Source organism: Benincasa hispida, chromosome 1, assembly GCF_009727055.1.
Source record: "Benincasa hispida cultivar B227 chromosome 1, ASM972705v1, whole genome shotgun sequence".
In the NCBI taxonomy this organism is placed as follows: domain Eukaryota; kingdom Viridiplantae; phylum Streptophyta; class Magnoliopsida; order Cucurbitales; family Cucurbitaceae; genus Benincasa; species Benincasa hispida.
Genome location: NC_052349.1, coordinates 28,861,743 through 28,879,396, shown reverse-complemented (window position 1 = coordinate 28,879,396; position 17,654 = coordinate 28,861,743). Strand labels below are relative to the sequence as shown.

At 35.0% G+C, this 17,654-nt stretch overlaps 1 protein-coding gene across 2 annotated transcripts; it reads right to left on the bottom strand.

Annotated features, from left to right (window-relative positions):
- Window positions 1–940: 940 nt before the first annotated feature.
- On the bottom strand, window positions 941–7,964 carry LOC120072123 (DNA-directed primase/polymerase protein). Of its 2 annotated transcripts, XM_039024536.1 has the most exons (14): window positions 7,733–7,961; window positions 7,303–7,439; window positions 6,955–7,118; window positions 6,703–6,849; window positions 6,543–6,594; window positions 6,254–6,428; window positions 5,429–5,511; window positions 4,801–5,010; window positions 3,068–3,184; window positions 2,742–2,898; window positions 2,380–2,487; window positions 2,076–2,141; window positions 1,743–1,990; window positions 941–1,361 (listed from the first exon to the last, which is right to left on the bottom strand). In XM_039024536.1, exons 1-14 carry the CDS (start codon window positions 7,800–7,802, stop codon window positions 1,284–1,286), a joined length of 1,812 nt encoding a protein of 603 aa, XP_038880464.1. In that variant the 5' UTR covers window positions 7,803–7,961; the 3' UTR covers window positions 941–1,283. The 2 variants fall into 2 exon arrangements, with proteins under 2 accessions (XP_038880464.1, XP_038880469.1); XM_039024541.1 differs by lacking the exon at window positions 3,068–3,184 and having other exon boundaries at window positions 7,733–7,964.
- Window positions 7,965–17,654: the final 9,690 nt, after the last annotated feature.

The following is a 17,654-nucleotide window of genomic DNA, read 5'->3' as shown; positions in this document are numbered from 1 at the left end:
ATTTACTCTAAAATTTAATGAGATATCAAAGTGATAGGAAAACAGTTATTCATGTTTGAGGTTGATCCAAGCACATTGCATGAAGATATTTTCAAACACGATTGGTGAGACCCTCTACTTATAGAACCCCCTTTCTCTTGATCTTCTCTTTCTCCTTGTTTTATTTTGATTGCGATGAGTCAAAAGTAACGACGAGTTAATCAAAAGGAGCAAGTTTTCGTTTTAGGATCTATCAAAGAAATTGTTGGGGTTCTATTTCTAGTGGCAACATGCTATGGGGTGGCGATTCCGCTTATGGGATCAAATCAATACGCTCTAAGAACCCGTTCGAGTTTTCGACAGTTTCCATCGCCAATCACATTCCACATCCCACTTCAAACTTTTCGATTCCTCGAGGGCCAAAATGCTAAATGGGTTGGGAGAAGCAAGTCAAACCTTTGATCAACCCAAGGGTTCAGGAGAAGAGGAATAAAGTCTAAGTTCCATATCGAATGAGATCGACCTTGTTGCTCCTTGACAGAGAGGAAGTTTTTTTTTTTTAATGAGTGGCCGAGGACTTATAATTGAGGACCGACAAATTAGAAAAACAGTGCAGTACATATCATTATTGATAGACAGAAGAATCGTGGTTGTCTCCAATACTTTACTCTGACTCGCCCAGAGAATTTGTTATGAAATTTGACCTAATTTCATAGGTATAATAAATGTAATGCATGAAATACTCTTGATGGTAAATCTTCATTGATTGACACTAAGAACCAGTTCGGAGAATGAAAATGCTAGAAAGAGGAAATCAAGGATTGTCCACCATCAATTTTTTTTTTTTTTTTTTAACGTATTCTCAAAAATAAAATTGAATGCTAAATAAATAAAGCCTGGATAATTTACAACTTAAAGTGCCAAGGAAAGAAAAATCTGGAGAAAAACTTCCAACACTACATTTAACTCTCAAAAGTTACTCGCTCTTGCACTCCTGATTTATTCTTTGCTTTTAGAGCAGAAAAACTTCAACACTACATTTAACTCTCATCATACCATACGTTTCATCTATGACTATAAGTAAAATCACATCCTGAACTCCACAATTAGTTACGTATAGGCCTCTCATTCATCTGACAGAACTGAATGCAATTTTCCTAGTAGAATTTGCAGAGCTAACATTCTAAGGAACCACGCCTAAATTGTAGCCAAATATCCAACAGGTTCGTTATTGGATGCTTCCAAATGCATAATAATTTCTTTATGGTACCAAGAGAATACATTTGCCATCCAGTCCTGACTTTTCAAGTAGACAAATCTTTTACTGAGTTTTCCACAGCCATCCACCAGTCATCGTCTTCAAACTCTAATTTTCCAAGGACCTGGCAGAAAAATGGTCATCGAGTCAATAAAATGAATGATGCATTCCAGTCAATAGTATAAGATCTTTTTATCCTTAGAGATCTTAGTTATTTGTGATTTTGTGAGGCAAGTCAAATAGCACATAGCAATCTAGGTTCCTTCCGGTCTATCAAAGAATAGGACCTTCAAACTGTAAAATCAAGTAATTAATTATGATCTACCATAAAAGACAGCTAGTATTTGATTTAGATCAAGATGGGCAATAAGAAAGAGAAATTATCTCTTGAATGGTAAGCTCTTATTTATAACTAATCTTTCACATGGAAAAGAGAGATCATGTAGAACCAATGTAGAAAAAAGTGCACAAGTAGGTGAATTAAATAGCATGTTTGGGGATCAACCATGTTCCGTTTGTTTTCAACATCGTCGGCCACTCTCATCACTTCAAACCACCAGGAATCCTTGGCACTGCTATCTGTAATGTTCTTATCACTGAAAAGCAAAAGACAATTTTCATCGTTGCTTAGAGATTGATACTGGATGCAATCATCGGTTGACACTATGTCATTTGATATCTGTTCTGAATCCATGGAAACCCATGGACTAGGCATGGTATCAATTGGGATTGGACGCAGAGGAGATCGATAACCTGTAAGATGGTAAGTTCAATTAAACAATGACTGCAAATCAATAGTTTTCACAAAAAGTGAGAGAATTAGGTTTTATTCGAGCACCTCTACAATCTGGATCATGACACTTCTGATAATATGCAGCCCTCCTAAGGTCGACAACATACATCACTGAACGATGAAAACAAGGATAATCAATGCTTTGCATCAAAGAAGAAATGGGAAAACTCTCAGTTGATTTAAAGAAAAAGAAAATCCAGAGAAAGTTGATTCATTAGGTTTAAAGAATTAGATGATAACTGAGAAAACTAGGGAAGCTACACATGCTCAAATATAATATATACGAGTACTTCAGTCTATTTTTGAAAACACAAGTTTAGGAGAAAAGCATTCATCGATTCAAAGGTACCATGGTTGCTTTTGTGTTCACGACCAATACGTTCACAGTATCTATTTCGGGACATGCTGTAGACTATTAGTCCATATTCTGAGAACCAATACCAGCAGCGTATTTTTCCTGAGAAGGTAGCAGCTACGTTAATGGCTAGCAATTAAATGATAGAAGAGAAAGCGATAGATATCAGCAGACGTGAAATTTAGACAAGAGCAAATACGCTAAATGCAAGGGGAAAAAAAAAATCATCTCCCTGAAAAAAAAAAAAAAAAAGTGGAGAAACTCTACTGCAAAGAATTACAATTTCTCAAATACATTAGGTTTTTAAGCACGAAGTCCAAAACTTGCCTATCGCATGGGAAATACAAGCAAGTTACCTGCTAAACATCCAGTGGAGGCAACTGATTCAACAAACTTATCCACAGCTGGGAATGGAGATCTTCCCATGCAAGAAGTTGCCGAAACATCTCTCATGCAACCAGTCAACGGTACTTCTTTAGCGAAACTGAAATGCCGTCCAAAATTACATTTCTCCTGCAGCAAGAGAACCTCAAAGGTAAACAGATGTTGAATAATTAAAATCAAACATAAAGGTACGAAACATTTGGATTTACAGGATAATTCAATTTGTAAGGTATAATACACATGTCATGAAATGTTCACAGCAGCTTTACAGTTAAACTGAAACTCAGCTTGAGCTTACCTCCATCTCAAATTGCAATGTCTTTACGCAGTCTAAATCCATTTTGCAAACTAGAAGCTTCTCACAGTCAGCACCAACGTTGCAAATCAAGGATGCCATGAACATGTCTTTCTTACACTATGGTTAAATATGTAAAAGGTAAATAATAGGATCCTTCTCAAAATAATGTATCTTCTGCAAGTACTTCTTTAAGAAGTCAAGTAACAAAACAATTTCTTTAATATTGGAAAATTTTGGGCAAAGTTTTATAAATAATGATGACAACGAGGAGCCTTGAGCTTCCTCTTTCCTATAGGAAACCAGAGTCACTTTTCTTTTTTCCCCTTTTTTTTTGTCTAAATTTGTCTCGCAAAAGTAATTTTCAAATACAAGTACAATTACCTAGCAACCCATGCATGACCTCCCAACAACTGAAAATGGCAATCGGAGCCAAACTCAATGAATCAAAAGAACCTAATTCAACCTCTCTGAGGAAGATCACTCTCAAACTTCCCAAGAGCATGTTTCTTCTACAAGGCAGTGCTATACCAAAAAACCAATACCCTATATCCCCCTCAATGGTTTAGCACTTTAATCCCTTGGTGCCTCTTTGCCTTCCAACTGAACGATAAACAATTGGGATAGCCACCTTTTAAATAGATTATTGAGGGGATCTCATTTAACGGTTGAGAACTCGAGATGAGTAGTTGTTGTTGTTTTGAGGGGATCTCATTCAACGCTCGAGAGAAGCATGCATGTGAAAGTGAAGGGAGCTCAAACTTAGGGGAGCCTAAGTTAAAATTGAATAGGAGGCTTTACGTAAGATATTGAAGAGGGAGTCTATCGTTTAATTTCTTTTTCTTCATGTAATCGTTTAACTCTTTATCCAATGAAGTTTCTTTCTCCAAGGCATGCATCCCCTAGTAGGTGACATTGCACCGAACTAAGTTACCAATCTTTACATCTCTCTGACTCTGCTCTTATTGTTTGTTACTAAGTCATTTGGTTTGTTAGTTATCTTGTTAAGCAATCGTGCTTGACTTATGTGTAGTATGCATTAGATTCATTTTAAAATTTTACTAAGGTTGCATACAAGTAAGTTTCATCAACCTTCTTGTGGAATGTTCAACCTTGAGTAGGAAACCAATTCGTTTTACCTCATGGTCTTTGACAATCAAGGTACCACCCACTAATCCTTTCCCTGGAATTGATTCTTATTGAAATAAAGAAGGGTAGAAAAAGGAAGACAAGTTTACATGGAAAACCCTAGGTCAGAGAGAAAACACCACGATAGAAGAATTTTTATTATTTTCCACACACTAAAACACCACAAATACAATGTATAAGTAGACCCGGGCAAACCCAAAAATAGTAGAGACAAGTAAAAAGACTAAACTGCCCTTAGGGCAAATACAACATTTTCAAGAATTCTAAATTGATTTAGGAGTTTAGGTGTTCTCCTATCTCCTTAGATGAGATTTCTTATTTGCAATTTCTTAAGGCTTCATAACAAATTGGTACACCAAAAACTTCACAATATCTTTCTTTTATCTGAATTCCATGTCAAAACCAAAAGTTGATAATAAGGAGATCATGAAAATTCCAAAAGGAAAAGGATGGGTATCTAAAAAAGAACTTCATGTTAAAAATGACATTTGGGATTGACTGGCTATGCATTCGTCTTATGATTTAATATTGCCGAGAAAATAATACAAATTTGAGGAACTTAATATTTGATAGTAAAAGTACCATACCATTTTTGTACGACCATGCCTCCCCGTAGGTAGAAGCATAGAAATCTTCCCTGCCTTCGATGACAAAGCTAAACGAAAGCAACGATTTCTAGAATAAACTGCATTGTCCACAAACAGATGGCTGGGAAATTCAGTGGAGCTTGAATCTTTTCTGACAAACAGTTCTTCGTATCTCCCTTCCACTTTTGCATTACAAATCCGTGAACATATCTGATAATATACCATCACCAATTAAAACAGTACGGAGTCTTGTATAAATAGACAGTATGATTGTAGCTATTCAATTAAAATTCTGTTAAATAATGAAGATTCAGAACTAAAATATATTGGACATGCCTCGGATGAATGACCTACTTAGCTGATAGCCTAATATCTAAGAAGTAAGAAGCAATTAGAAATCGTGATGTAAACATATGAGCATTTTGCATTCTCAGAAGTTTAACAGATGCATCTTTATAATAACCACTGGGGTGGGTACCATCCATGCGTGAGTTTAGGGGGTAGGATTAGGAAATTGATGACAGTAATAGCAAACCAATACGATCTCCATTCGATAGAATAAAGTAAGAGTTCAAGTGTTTATCACTGTAGGTAAATCTTTTGGTCCTATGTTTCTTCAATGGAGTACCTCACCAACAAATGCTCCTACATGCGAGTTATCCTTAAAAGCGACTTTTGGTATGCGGATTATCAGGTGGCGAGAGAACTTCTCTAGACATAAAAATCAAATTGGAAGAATTATCAACAAAATCATAAACGTCACTAATGAAATCATTTGCAATGTAAACATCGAGGCATCTACAAAAGAAATAAAATAAAATAAAATGCTAGATGTTAGATCTAGGCTATAGGCGAAAGCCCTTATCATTATCAATCTCCGAAAGAAAGTTGCATTGCATGGAAATAAAAAATCCAAGGCTAGCTTCCCAAAAGGAAATCTCCAAAACATACAGCTGAATGACTTATTAGACAAAAACAGTGACTAGCTATTCCTCCCTTAATATTTTTAATTAAAAAATTAATTAATGGTTTGATTTTAGGGTAAAGTAAAGCTTATCCGTGAATTCTACAATGTCATTCAATTGCAAATTGAACAAATAGCTCTGGAAAATTGAACTCAAAATAATTTTTCGCATAAATGTCGCCAACGGTATTAGATCAGCCAATAATAAACCTTCGGCTCTTCTTTTTAATTTTTTATGGTTTTAAAATTTTGAAGTAGTCATATTCCCGTAGAATTACGAAAAATAATCTTGTTGACTATTTTGAACTTGTAATCAATAAAAATGGTAAAAGATTATTATATATACTTATACCAGGAAAATTTCAATTATCATGTCCAACAAAGACACAAATTAAAAGGCCTCAGTTTAACCATTTTAAGATGAACTAAGACATAACAGACGAATTAACACGGGAGATGAAGCCTAGATCAAACTGATGCTAAATATACCTTCGTTTGAGGAATCTAGCTCTAGTACCCAGTCAAAGCTTCCTTGAATTGAATACTTTTCATTCAAGGCTTCTAGAACAACTGATATCAAGGAATCAACCATTACGTCTCCATTTTTTCCCATATTGATCCTCTTACTGTATTCTAAATCAAAGTAAAGGTGACAAGGAGCGCCCTGAACACATGAATAGAAAAGTGAGAAGTACAGCAGAAGAAAAAGTAAAGAGCACATGAGTCCCATGGATTAAACCACATGATCAACGCATTGACTCAAACTTGTTCAGCTCACCTCTTGGATCACTTCATAATGGTGGCGACATTTTGAATCCATGCTGTTGTACCTGAAATTAATTAAGAAACGTAGTTAAAACAAGATCATAAGTGTTAGCTAAGTTGACAATTCTGTATGCGAAGTAATTTTCCTGCTCATGATTAAAATTTGATGGTACCTATGCCAGAACTCACTGTAAGATGAAACTAGAAATCTCCTTTGTCCATTAAAGTGATCTTGATAACTAAAAATATGAACATCAGTGTGTGCTCTCGCAAAATTAATTGCTTCTTCTTGTCTGGGAAATGTGGACCATACTTGCTTGCTATTCAGACAAGATCCCAGAAATATCAAATAGTACCATAAAGAAGTGGAATAATGGTGAAGCAGACAGGAAAAATAGGAGAGGTTGGAAGGATCCTAAATATACCTTAACTTGAATCTGCTTTGCTCAGAGAGATCGACACGGATTTCATGCAATAATCTCCACAAACTAGATGGCCTCTTTGGAGGGACACCTCTAGGCGAACAATAAAATACGACTGGAGAGAACTTCTTGGAACTAGAACCTGTTTCTTTACTTGTCAAACCAATCTGAATAGCGTTAAACATAGCTTTGTTAAGCAACGCCAAACAAATATATATGTATATATCCGCCTATTTCAGCCTCACCATTCGCCCAATGAATACTGAACTTCATTAGATAATTGAAATATTTGGATAAGCATATTAAAAATAACAATCAGACAAACTTGGCCCTCAGAAAACAACGACTTACTTTCTCCACAGTATCTTGGACGCTCGATGCAGTTTCCTGCCTTTCTTTAACTGATCCAGAAGCTGGAGTCTCAGAATTTACTGAACACTCGGGCTTCAATTTACTTTTTCTTTTCTTTTTTCGTCTCACAGCAGATTCTGAATAGAAAGATGATGGATAACCGCACATAGTTAGAAGCAAAACATACAAAACGAAGAACATTCATGCTGGTCACCATGCCACTACAGAAATTTGACCTATAACAAACATTGATCCTCTGTCGTAATTCCAATTTACGAAACCTACTAATTTTAGTGCAATGATTATCATTGCTTCGCAATTGGAATTCGGTTGTGTCTAGAAATGAGATTTGCAGTACATTGCTTCACGGAATACGCTAGGCTGCCATGATTGGAGGGAGTCGAATTGAAAGAAGAGAAATAGTACTTACGGGGAGGAGAAAAGCCGCACTTGAAGCATTCAAACAATCGATCGACGTCGTCCTCCACGGTCGATGCCATTTTTTCTTGCTCGGAAGTGAATGTGGATCGCTTTCGTCTCTCGCCTTTTCCTTCTCTCTTGTTTTGAAAAAATAACTGTGATATATTTTGGGAGTGAGAGGCGGTTCTAAATGAAACGAATTGGAATTTTTTTTGTGTGCTTTTCTTCCCGCCGAAACGATCTTTCCCTCCTGGCTCCTACCTTCCGTAAATGGTAAAACATTTGAAGCAGTCCTCGTAATTACTAGTTAGCCACAAGTTTTCACACTCCGCGCCAAAGTTAGTATAGCTCATATAGCATCAAAATGTTTCCACTCTCTGTCTCGCACATTTTTAAATGGTTTTAGATGTGTATTTTTTTAACATGTGCGTTACAAAATTTGAATTAACCTCGAAGATAATAATATGTCGTTTGATCTATGTTCTTTTTGTTCGGTTTTAATCATTAGAAATTATAATCTTCCAAAAAGTATTAATCTTTAACTAAAATTTTCAATTTGATTGGTTCAATTTGTAAACCCATATAACTGTTCCGGAGTGAACGGATAAATAATAGGGAAATTATATTGGATAGCTAAAGATAATTATATATTTGTAACCGCAACTTCACTTTTTACACTTTGCATATGTTGCAAAAATCATGCATGGTTTTTATTTCATTGTAATCTCCTGCATGTTTTTCTTTTCTTTTTTTTTTCTATTTTTTACAATATTCTTGTGTGTTCTTCCTTATTTCTTTTTATCGACGTAAATTTTTATTTCTCTTATGTGAGATATCTTCTTCATTTTCTAAATGTGGTTATAAGGTCTCTCCTACAATAATTTGTAATCTTTTCTCCTCTAAATCCTTAGTGAATCGTGTGTTATTCTTTTCTCAACTTGACGTGATTGTTTATTCAACGTGCCCTTTTTTTCTTTAAATTTATTGTAATTTATTCTCTTTTTTTTTTTTATCATCATCTCTTCTTCATAATGAGAGTTTTAAAATGAAATGAAAAAAATAATTATAAGTTTTACATGTATAGCTGAAACCAAAGAATAATATAATAATAATAATGTATTTGGTATATAAATGATGCTTGACAGTTAATAAATCTTCATCTTTTATGGTTCATTTTATCAAATTCAGTAGTACACCTAACAATAATTAACGTGCATTCAGTAACTTATGTTAAAGTAAAGCACGTGTGTCTCACTTTAAATTTGTTATATCATCAATATATATAGCAATAATCAACTTTCCAAGTGTATTAGCAGTATATCTAACATCAATCAACATTTAATCAGTAATTTATTTCAGAGTAAAACATGTGTGTTCCATTTTATAAATATGAAATTCCAAGTGTATCAATAGTAAATCAGATTTAAGACACTAATGTATCAGACATCAATCAATAAACATTTGAAGCAAGACACATCCAATTAGTACTTATTTAAACGTAAAACCTGTGTGTTTTATTTCGTGAGTAGGATATTTCAAGTATATCGACGCCAAATTAGATTTAAGACATTAGTGTATCAAACATCAATCAATAAATATTTGAAGTAAGACATAAATATCAGCAGTATATCTAACAACAATCAACTTTCATTTAATGACTTGTTTTAAAGTAAATCATATGTGTTTCATTTCATAAGCATGATAGTTCGAGTGTAGTAAGACACGGGTGCATCATACATCAATCAATAAATACTTGAAGTAAAACATAAGTATCAACAACATATATATCTACCATATACCAATGTTCGACATTTCAAGTGTATAGAAGTATATCTAACAACAATCAACATTTAATCAATAACTTATCTTGAAGTATATCAAATATAAGATTGATTGTCTCATACATTAATTAGCAAATACATGAAGTTAGACATGAATGTATCAACAATATATCTAACATCAACCAACATTCTAAGTGTATCAACCATATTAAATTTTCAAATATAAATAATATAGTCTATTGAATATCAATTAGGAAACCATATTAAATCTCGAGTTCGTTAACAAACTAAGCTACCAAGCACAATCTAACAAGCATGTTAAAATATGAGTACATAGCAAATATATTAATTTTTTTAGTACATCGGTAGACTACATGACATCTATCAGCGAGCAAAACTAATATTTCAAATATATCATCAAACTATCATACATCAATTAGCAAACATATTAAGATTTCATATAAAACAAAAGCTATCATGCATCAATCAACAAACATATTAAAATTTTGAGTATATCAAAAGGCCATAAAGCTATTACCAGAGACAATTTTAAAATTTAAAGTATAACAAAGGGCTATCAAGCATCAATCAATCTTTATTTCAAGTTGACAATGAATTAAAGGGAGAAAGAAGAGAAATTGACGATGGATTGAAGGAGAATAGATATTGAAATTTTAGAAAGTGGTTACTCGCACTCAATATGCGTGTCTCATACAACATCCTAGCAATTTCAGAAACAACGGTAAAGCAATAGAGAGTGAATCAAATAAAAACATCAAGATTGGTAACCTAGTTGTGTGATAAACCACTTGCGTCTGGAGGGTAGAGTGTCCGAGAAATATATTTCACTAATATATATAAATCAAATAATTACAACATTGCATTTATCTGTAAATAACAATAATTACAAGGACACCCATACAACTCAACTTAGCTGATCAACTAGGGTCTCTCTAGATGTGAGACTCCCCCTCTCTCTAACTTAGGCTCCCCTAAGTATGTGAATATTAGTGTTGAAACACCTAGTCTCCCCCAAGTGTGTGAGACTTTCTCACACTCGATGATATCTTTCCTTCTACTTGTGAACTCCCTTCACATGAGAACTTAGACTCCCCCTAAGTCTTGAGAACTTCCTTCTCGATAAATAACACCTTAGGCTCCCCCTAAGACTTGAGAAACCCTTTTCAATTAACAAAGTCTTAGGCTCCCTTAAGACCAAACAACTTTGTTGCTGTGTTATGCTTAATATGAAAGCAAGTGAAGACACGCCACTACAAACACAATACAAAACCTTCTTCTTGAAATCAATGCAATGCAACATGTATTTTATAGAATTCTCACAATGATCTCTCAAATAATACGTGTGACAACCTTAGCATGAGAACTTCTCGAACTTAAAATAGCACAGCGGAATGATGGAAAATATCCTCACATAAAATCCTCAGCTCACCAAAAAGGAAAACATCTCAAATAAAATATCACACATAAAAAGTTAAATAAGGAAATAAATATTATGCATATTTGGCATCTTAAAGAACATCCTTTAAGACAAGATCCACCAAAGACAGAAACAAAGTCAACTCCTAAAAGCCCAAGGAGTCGACGCCAAAAATCTTAAACAAATATATTTAGACAATATCACATTTCTAACAAATCCCCCTTTGACTAAGATATATTTTTTTAAGACGAGACACAATAAACACATCCAACCCATACAGGTTAATTTCACAAATGATATAATTTTTAAAAAATGACAAAAATGTGGTTGTGTAGAAACTTTTTCTAAAATAATATGGTAATAAAAAAACATGTCTCGTCTCAAGATCAAATTGAAAGTATAGACAAAAATATATGGGAAAATCGTGGACACTGTTCACGACTTCTTTCAAGTTAAATTTGATCAGACTCTTCGTCCATGTCATCTTCCACATAGTGCGTCCACGAGTAAGGTAGAACTCGTGGACCCTCTCCACGAGTATGTCTAGTGTAAATTTAAATTTAAATTAAGTTTCTCTTTTTGTTAATTAAAAGGGCTTTGTTATTGTAAATCATGCAAAGAAGACCACAGGAGTATGGGTCATCAACTGTAAATCCTCCATGCGCTTTCCAATGCCTTTTGAACCTTATTCTACCTTGTTGCTATCTCCATTTCCTCTTTGAATGCACTTGAAACCTCCTCCCTCATTGTCCTGCTCAACCAAACCTCAAATTATTTGCTCAAAAATGCAATTTTCCATATTTGTCTTTGCCTTTTTAATATACACGTACCAATTCACCCACAAAATCGTTGAAAGTTTATGCAACCGACACTTCTACAACCACTATTCAATTCTAGAATTCGCTCTTCTAGGATTGGGTAAACCATTAACTCTAATACTCTTGAAATTACCTCCAATAGACTGTGCAACTATTTGATTCGAAACCTGGTGCTGACAAGACCCAAATACAGTATTCTGATAATCCAACAGAGGCGAGCCGGTGAGAAATCTCGAGCAGAGGTGAAAATGATGAAGCTTGATCGTCAATTCCATGTCTGAAAAGTCAAAGTAACAACAATAAATGAAATGAAAGAGAATAAATTGGCGTTCGTGAATGGAAGAAACCTACATATCAAAGAAGATTGCGAGACGGAAGGAAAGTGTGAGCTACGATTTCCATCATCTGCAATGTGGCTGGTACAGCAGTAAACTGCAGCTAACGTGGTGCCATGGGGTGAAAATCGTGGACTTGGTCCACGTTTACCCTAAAACCGTCAAGTGTAGGTGTGGACTTGATCCATGATTTATAGAAATTGTATATTAGGTCCACGATTTTACCATCTATTTTTGTCAAATATTTTCTCCCTACTTTTGTCATTGTTTATTAAAATAATATTATTTAAAAAAAAAATCCCATACCAACAATTAACAAGGGTAAACATAAAATAATAGAACTGTTAATCTATAGTAGTAATAAAGGTCCATGCAAAAGTAAGTATGTGATTAACAAGTCTTAGCCCATCAACAAAAGATATCGAAACAAAAACAACAACTGCTCAAACACCAAACTAAACGTTTGCAGTTGCCATCATCCAACCATCAATCTAAGCAATAATAAATTCAAATTGACAACCAACTCCCTCTCTGGCTTAAAGAAAATATCAATGAAAAGAGCCTAGCACGATCAGGATCCTCCCCAATTTGCCTCCTTAAAGTCATCAACGTAGTAAGTTCACGCTTTCGATCAGAAGCCCGATCAAGTTTATAACACAAGTAAATCATATTTACCTTGTTTGACCTTCTTCTCTGCCAAGTATTTGGGACAATTTATCCTCCAATGTCCCTCTTAGTTGCAATGGAACTAAATTCCCTTTGCAGCTTTAGCCTTCTTGCCTTTTTAGGTAGCAACTGGGTTGGCCTTCCCGGGCATCCCTTCTTCTTCTTCTTCCATTTTTTTATGTCGAAAAAAGAAGGTATAGACTTGGTTCCAAAGTTCGAACCTCTGTAGAACATCTTGAAGGGTGAGGGAACATTTGCCTCACCCTTCTATATTCCTCGACTTCCATCAAGGATTGATAAGTCTGTAGCTCATTGAACAGGGCGGTCATGTTGTAGTCAATTATGTTCATAACAACATTGCTACAGAATTATAGGAAACATTCAGATAAAGTTTCTAAGATGAAGCTAACCTGACTGGCTTCATCAATGACAGACTCATTTATCTCAATCACGTTGAACTGGACTATCATGTTCAGAACATGTTCTCAATTAGAGGCCCCTTCTTTCGTACGGGCATTGAAGATGTATTTGAAAGTGTCATGCCTGAGCTAAGTGGATGGTTGTCCAAACATTCCCCTAGGGGGCGCCAAAATCTCACAGGTAGTGAGTATGGGCTCATGCTTCTTTGCCAAGATTTCAGATAAGCTTGCTAAAATATATCGTAAACCCCTGAACTTGTTTTACTAGTTAATTAAGTCCAATTCCTCTTAATTATGAGTTAAGTTGTGTAGTAATGTCAATAGAAAAAAGTAGTTAAGAATGTATAATGAATAATGTGTCTAAAGTGTAAGAAAATGGGGAAATTTTTTTAAATGTTATGACTATATGCGTTCAGGTTGTAACATAGTTGACGCATAGAAAGTTGAAGAAACCTATTAATAGTAAGCCGAAAAAGGGCAAGAAAATATGTTAAGTATGGAACGTTGGGTTCTTAGGTGAAGTGGGAACGAGTTAACACCTAGAGAGGAGAAAGTTCCATGCATTGGAACCATGAGGCACGCCAGCCTAGTTGAATGCTGCGGTCAAAGGTCCAAGAAGGAGAACATTATGGCTAAGTACAACAAATGGTATGAAGGATTTATATGACCAACTTTATATGCCATTAATGAAGGCTGAGCTGATGAGTGAAGCGACAGACAATCATGCGTTGAAGGGAGAAGTCTTTGATAGACGCAAGGCTATGCGATCAAGTTTAAGCTGAGGGATTCAACTTAATTAATGAACAAGTAAGCCAACAGCCTTGCAGACGTCAATAAAAAGGATAAGTTTGACAGGTGGCAATTAATTAAGCTAACTCTTCATGCAAGCCCAAGTATAATTAGGCTTAACCAAGAAAGGGATTGTTTTGCCAGAATTTTCTTAACGCCGAAGTAAGGGAGAGTTGCTGCCATCTGAAGAATTTGAAATTTGAAGAACTTTTGGCTAGCTAAAGGAAAATTTGAGGAATTTCTTATTGGTTTTGGAAGAAATGATTGCTTAGATTATAAGGTAAACAATAAATTAAGATGTTTATGAGCATTTCTTTGAAGAAAGTTTAGTTAAAGGAATGTTGGAATTAAAGTTATGAAATCTAGAAGTTTGATTTTGAGATGATGTTGTGGATGAATAAGTAGGCAGTTGTATACAAAGAATAAGAAAGCGGCTGATTCAGTAAGGTTACACGTTAACGCATACAGCGTAGCAAATCCACAACGAAAGCAATCCTAGTACATCGTATAGTGGATGTATGTCGCATAAGCTAAGAAGTGTTTCAATGCTTACCCGATGTCATTTAAGTTATAAGGTAAGATGGCTAAGGAATAATCGATGCATTAAGGATGGTTTTTGATAATCGAACTTAGCTATGATACAATAACCATTTGTATGCGATAAATTTAAGCCATGCATTAAGCTCAAAAGGGAGTTAAATATACTGACCAATGGATCTTTCCTTTTTAGGACAAATGCAAAATAGGAGAGATGTACAACTCCTTTGATAAGTAGCTTAAGATAGTGAGTGATAAGTTTTAATGAATGTTTTCTAACGCAAGTCTTAAGAATAATTTCCAATGCATAAGCATTTCATATGAAGTTATTATATTACGATTTTCTTCAACACATGCCTTAAAATGAATGTTGACCGTATGATCTATATTTTTAAATGCTAAAATTATTTAAGAATTTAGCATGCATTTTCCAATAGCCTATACCATGTTTTATCGCATGATGAAATTGATCAAGTACACTCCATGTTTTACAAGGCACTATGCGTTGAAATAAAAGCATAAGGTATGATTATTTCAAATATGAATATTATGTATATGTTCTTAAATGTTTAAATGTTTGTGCCTTGTACAAACCTACTCTAGTGTTGGTACCAAAGGTATGATAAGGTACCAAGATTTCAATGATGTTAAGGATCCTTGACACCGAAGGTATAGTAAGATGGTCAAGACTCAATTTAACTATACGTGCACGTACGACTATGTTATCGATATTGATAAGATCGGGCAAAATAATTCTCTCTCAACTAAGGTTATTAGGAATTGAGCAAAAGGGCTCTCCCACATATTCAGGCAGCGGAGTAGTGGAATCTTCAGAAAGATGCTAAAGAGTTATTTCGGGGTTTTTACATGATGTATTCTTATGATTTCAATTCCATTTTTCAAAATCCTTGTTATGATTTTATAAATGTTTCCTTTGATAAGAATGTTTATGTTAATTATCATTTAAAGTATGTTTTACTTAAGATAATCACTTATTGGGCTTTCTAGTTTACTGTTTAAAAATATCTTCCTCCTCAGGTAGCAGTCGACGTCCCGAGGCCTAGCGATTCTGCTAGTCAATCACTCCTTAGACCCTCAAGAATATTACAGTTTAGATGGCTCATAACGTTCTGTTTAAGTTTTATATCCATGTTAGAGGGAGCATATAATGGAGTTTGTATTTATATAAGTTTGGTTTCTAAATTTTTTATGTATGTTTATGTTGATATTTCTGGTTAGCAGTAAACTATATGTTTAAAGTGGTTTCTAGAATTATGTGTTGAATTATGGAGAATTATAAATTACTAATAAGGTTTAACACGTGCTAAGGAGACAAGTTTTCGTGGGTATGTTGGCAGCAATTGTCATAAGAGGATTGACAATTTTTGTCTTCACATCTCTCTTTGGATTAAGAGGGTAATATGAGGAGGGGTGTGACAAGTTGGTATTAGAGCATAAGATTTTGGGGAGTAGAGACATGCATTAGAATAGGAGCATATGAATAATGTTATGAGCCTAATAATGTATATGTGACAGACTGACTTGGCAGATAGTTGAAAGGGATCGTGACCCTACCAGAGATCTTGTAGCTCAAAGGGACCCATAGTTAGTCAGAGGACCGATAGTGCAAGAAGCTACATTAGAGGGAGAGTCTAGTACCTCTCATGTTAGAGCCGATCCTCAGATGGAGGATAGAGTCTTTGATAAAATTGCTCAGAGATTAGCAGTTAGTGTAGGATCTGTACCACCAGATTCTGAGAAAAAGTATGGTATTGAGAGAATGAAGGCACTGGGTGTGTAATGACCAGACTCCCTAAGACTCAAGCTAGGTCGTTACTATACACATGCATGCATGGAATTTAAAACGACACCTTTTCATAATGAAATAAATGCCAAACAAATAAAGTCAATTAAAAGATTTCAATAAAACTAGATGATAAAAATCCAAGTGACAGGGTACCCATAATCATGAAAATGAATCTACAAAACTGCAAGTCTAAAAATGAATACCGAAACAAAGAGTTCTAGACATTAAGACTAAAATTGAAAGCATGAAAAGAAAACTCGAAAACATGCACGGAAGCATAAGACTAGTCCCAGTGGCTCGATCACAGATTCCGCTTGCCATTTACTGATGTATCCCTACTTTTATTTGAAACATAAAAATGAGAAAGGATGAATATAAAACATTTAGTAAGTAACCCCACTATCAGGGTCAGACTAGACATCCACATCCTTTATATGTTGACCTCTGATGGGACGAACATATGCCTTTATATTCATGGAACATATATAAATGAACATCTAAAATCATCCTACCATAGTTAGGAGTAGCCACTACCTCTAATGAATCTCAAAGGAAACACAACCTCTAGTGAATCCCAAATGAGACACAACCTCTAGTGAATCCCAAAAGAGACACAACCTCTGCTGAATCTAGAAGGATACACAACCTTTAGTGAATCCCAAAGGAGACACAACCTCTGGCAAATCCCGAAGGAGACACCACCTCTGGTGAATCCCAAAAGAGACACAACCTCTGGTGAATCCCAAAAGAGACAATCCCTGGTAAATCCCAAAGGAAACACAACTTCTAGTGAATCCCGAAGGACAACCTCTAGTGGGTATTTATCTAACGGTACATACACAATCTCATAAATATATCGTACATCATAGCATAGGCTCACAACATATACATACATCACCTCATACTTATACATCCATAGGAGTTCATATATCACATATATTGAAGTTCATGCAAACAATCACACGTCGTTCATATATAATAAGAGCAACTATTTCCTCATACATATTTATGCAAACAACCTTAAAATCTTTAATGATGGCTTAAATTTTGTTGTCTGGCACGTGGATAGTTCAGTAGTAAGATTACTTGCCTCGAGTCGAAATTCCAAGACTAGCTCAAGTAATCAAACACCACCACTCAAATTAACGTTCCCAAATTTTGTCGAAAATGCCAACAAAATCAACTCGCTAAACAACAAATAAATTCCACACCAACTTCCATCCCGAAGCCAAGATCCAACAAGAACAACGACAAAGGAAAGAAAATTTGTGCGGCAGATCAATGGCGGACGAACGACGCGCTCAAATCTGGCAGACAGAGTGGTGGTTGGCTAGAGGTGAGC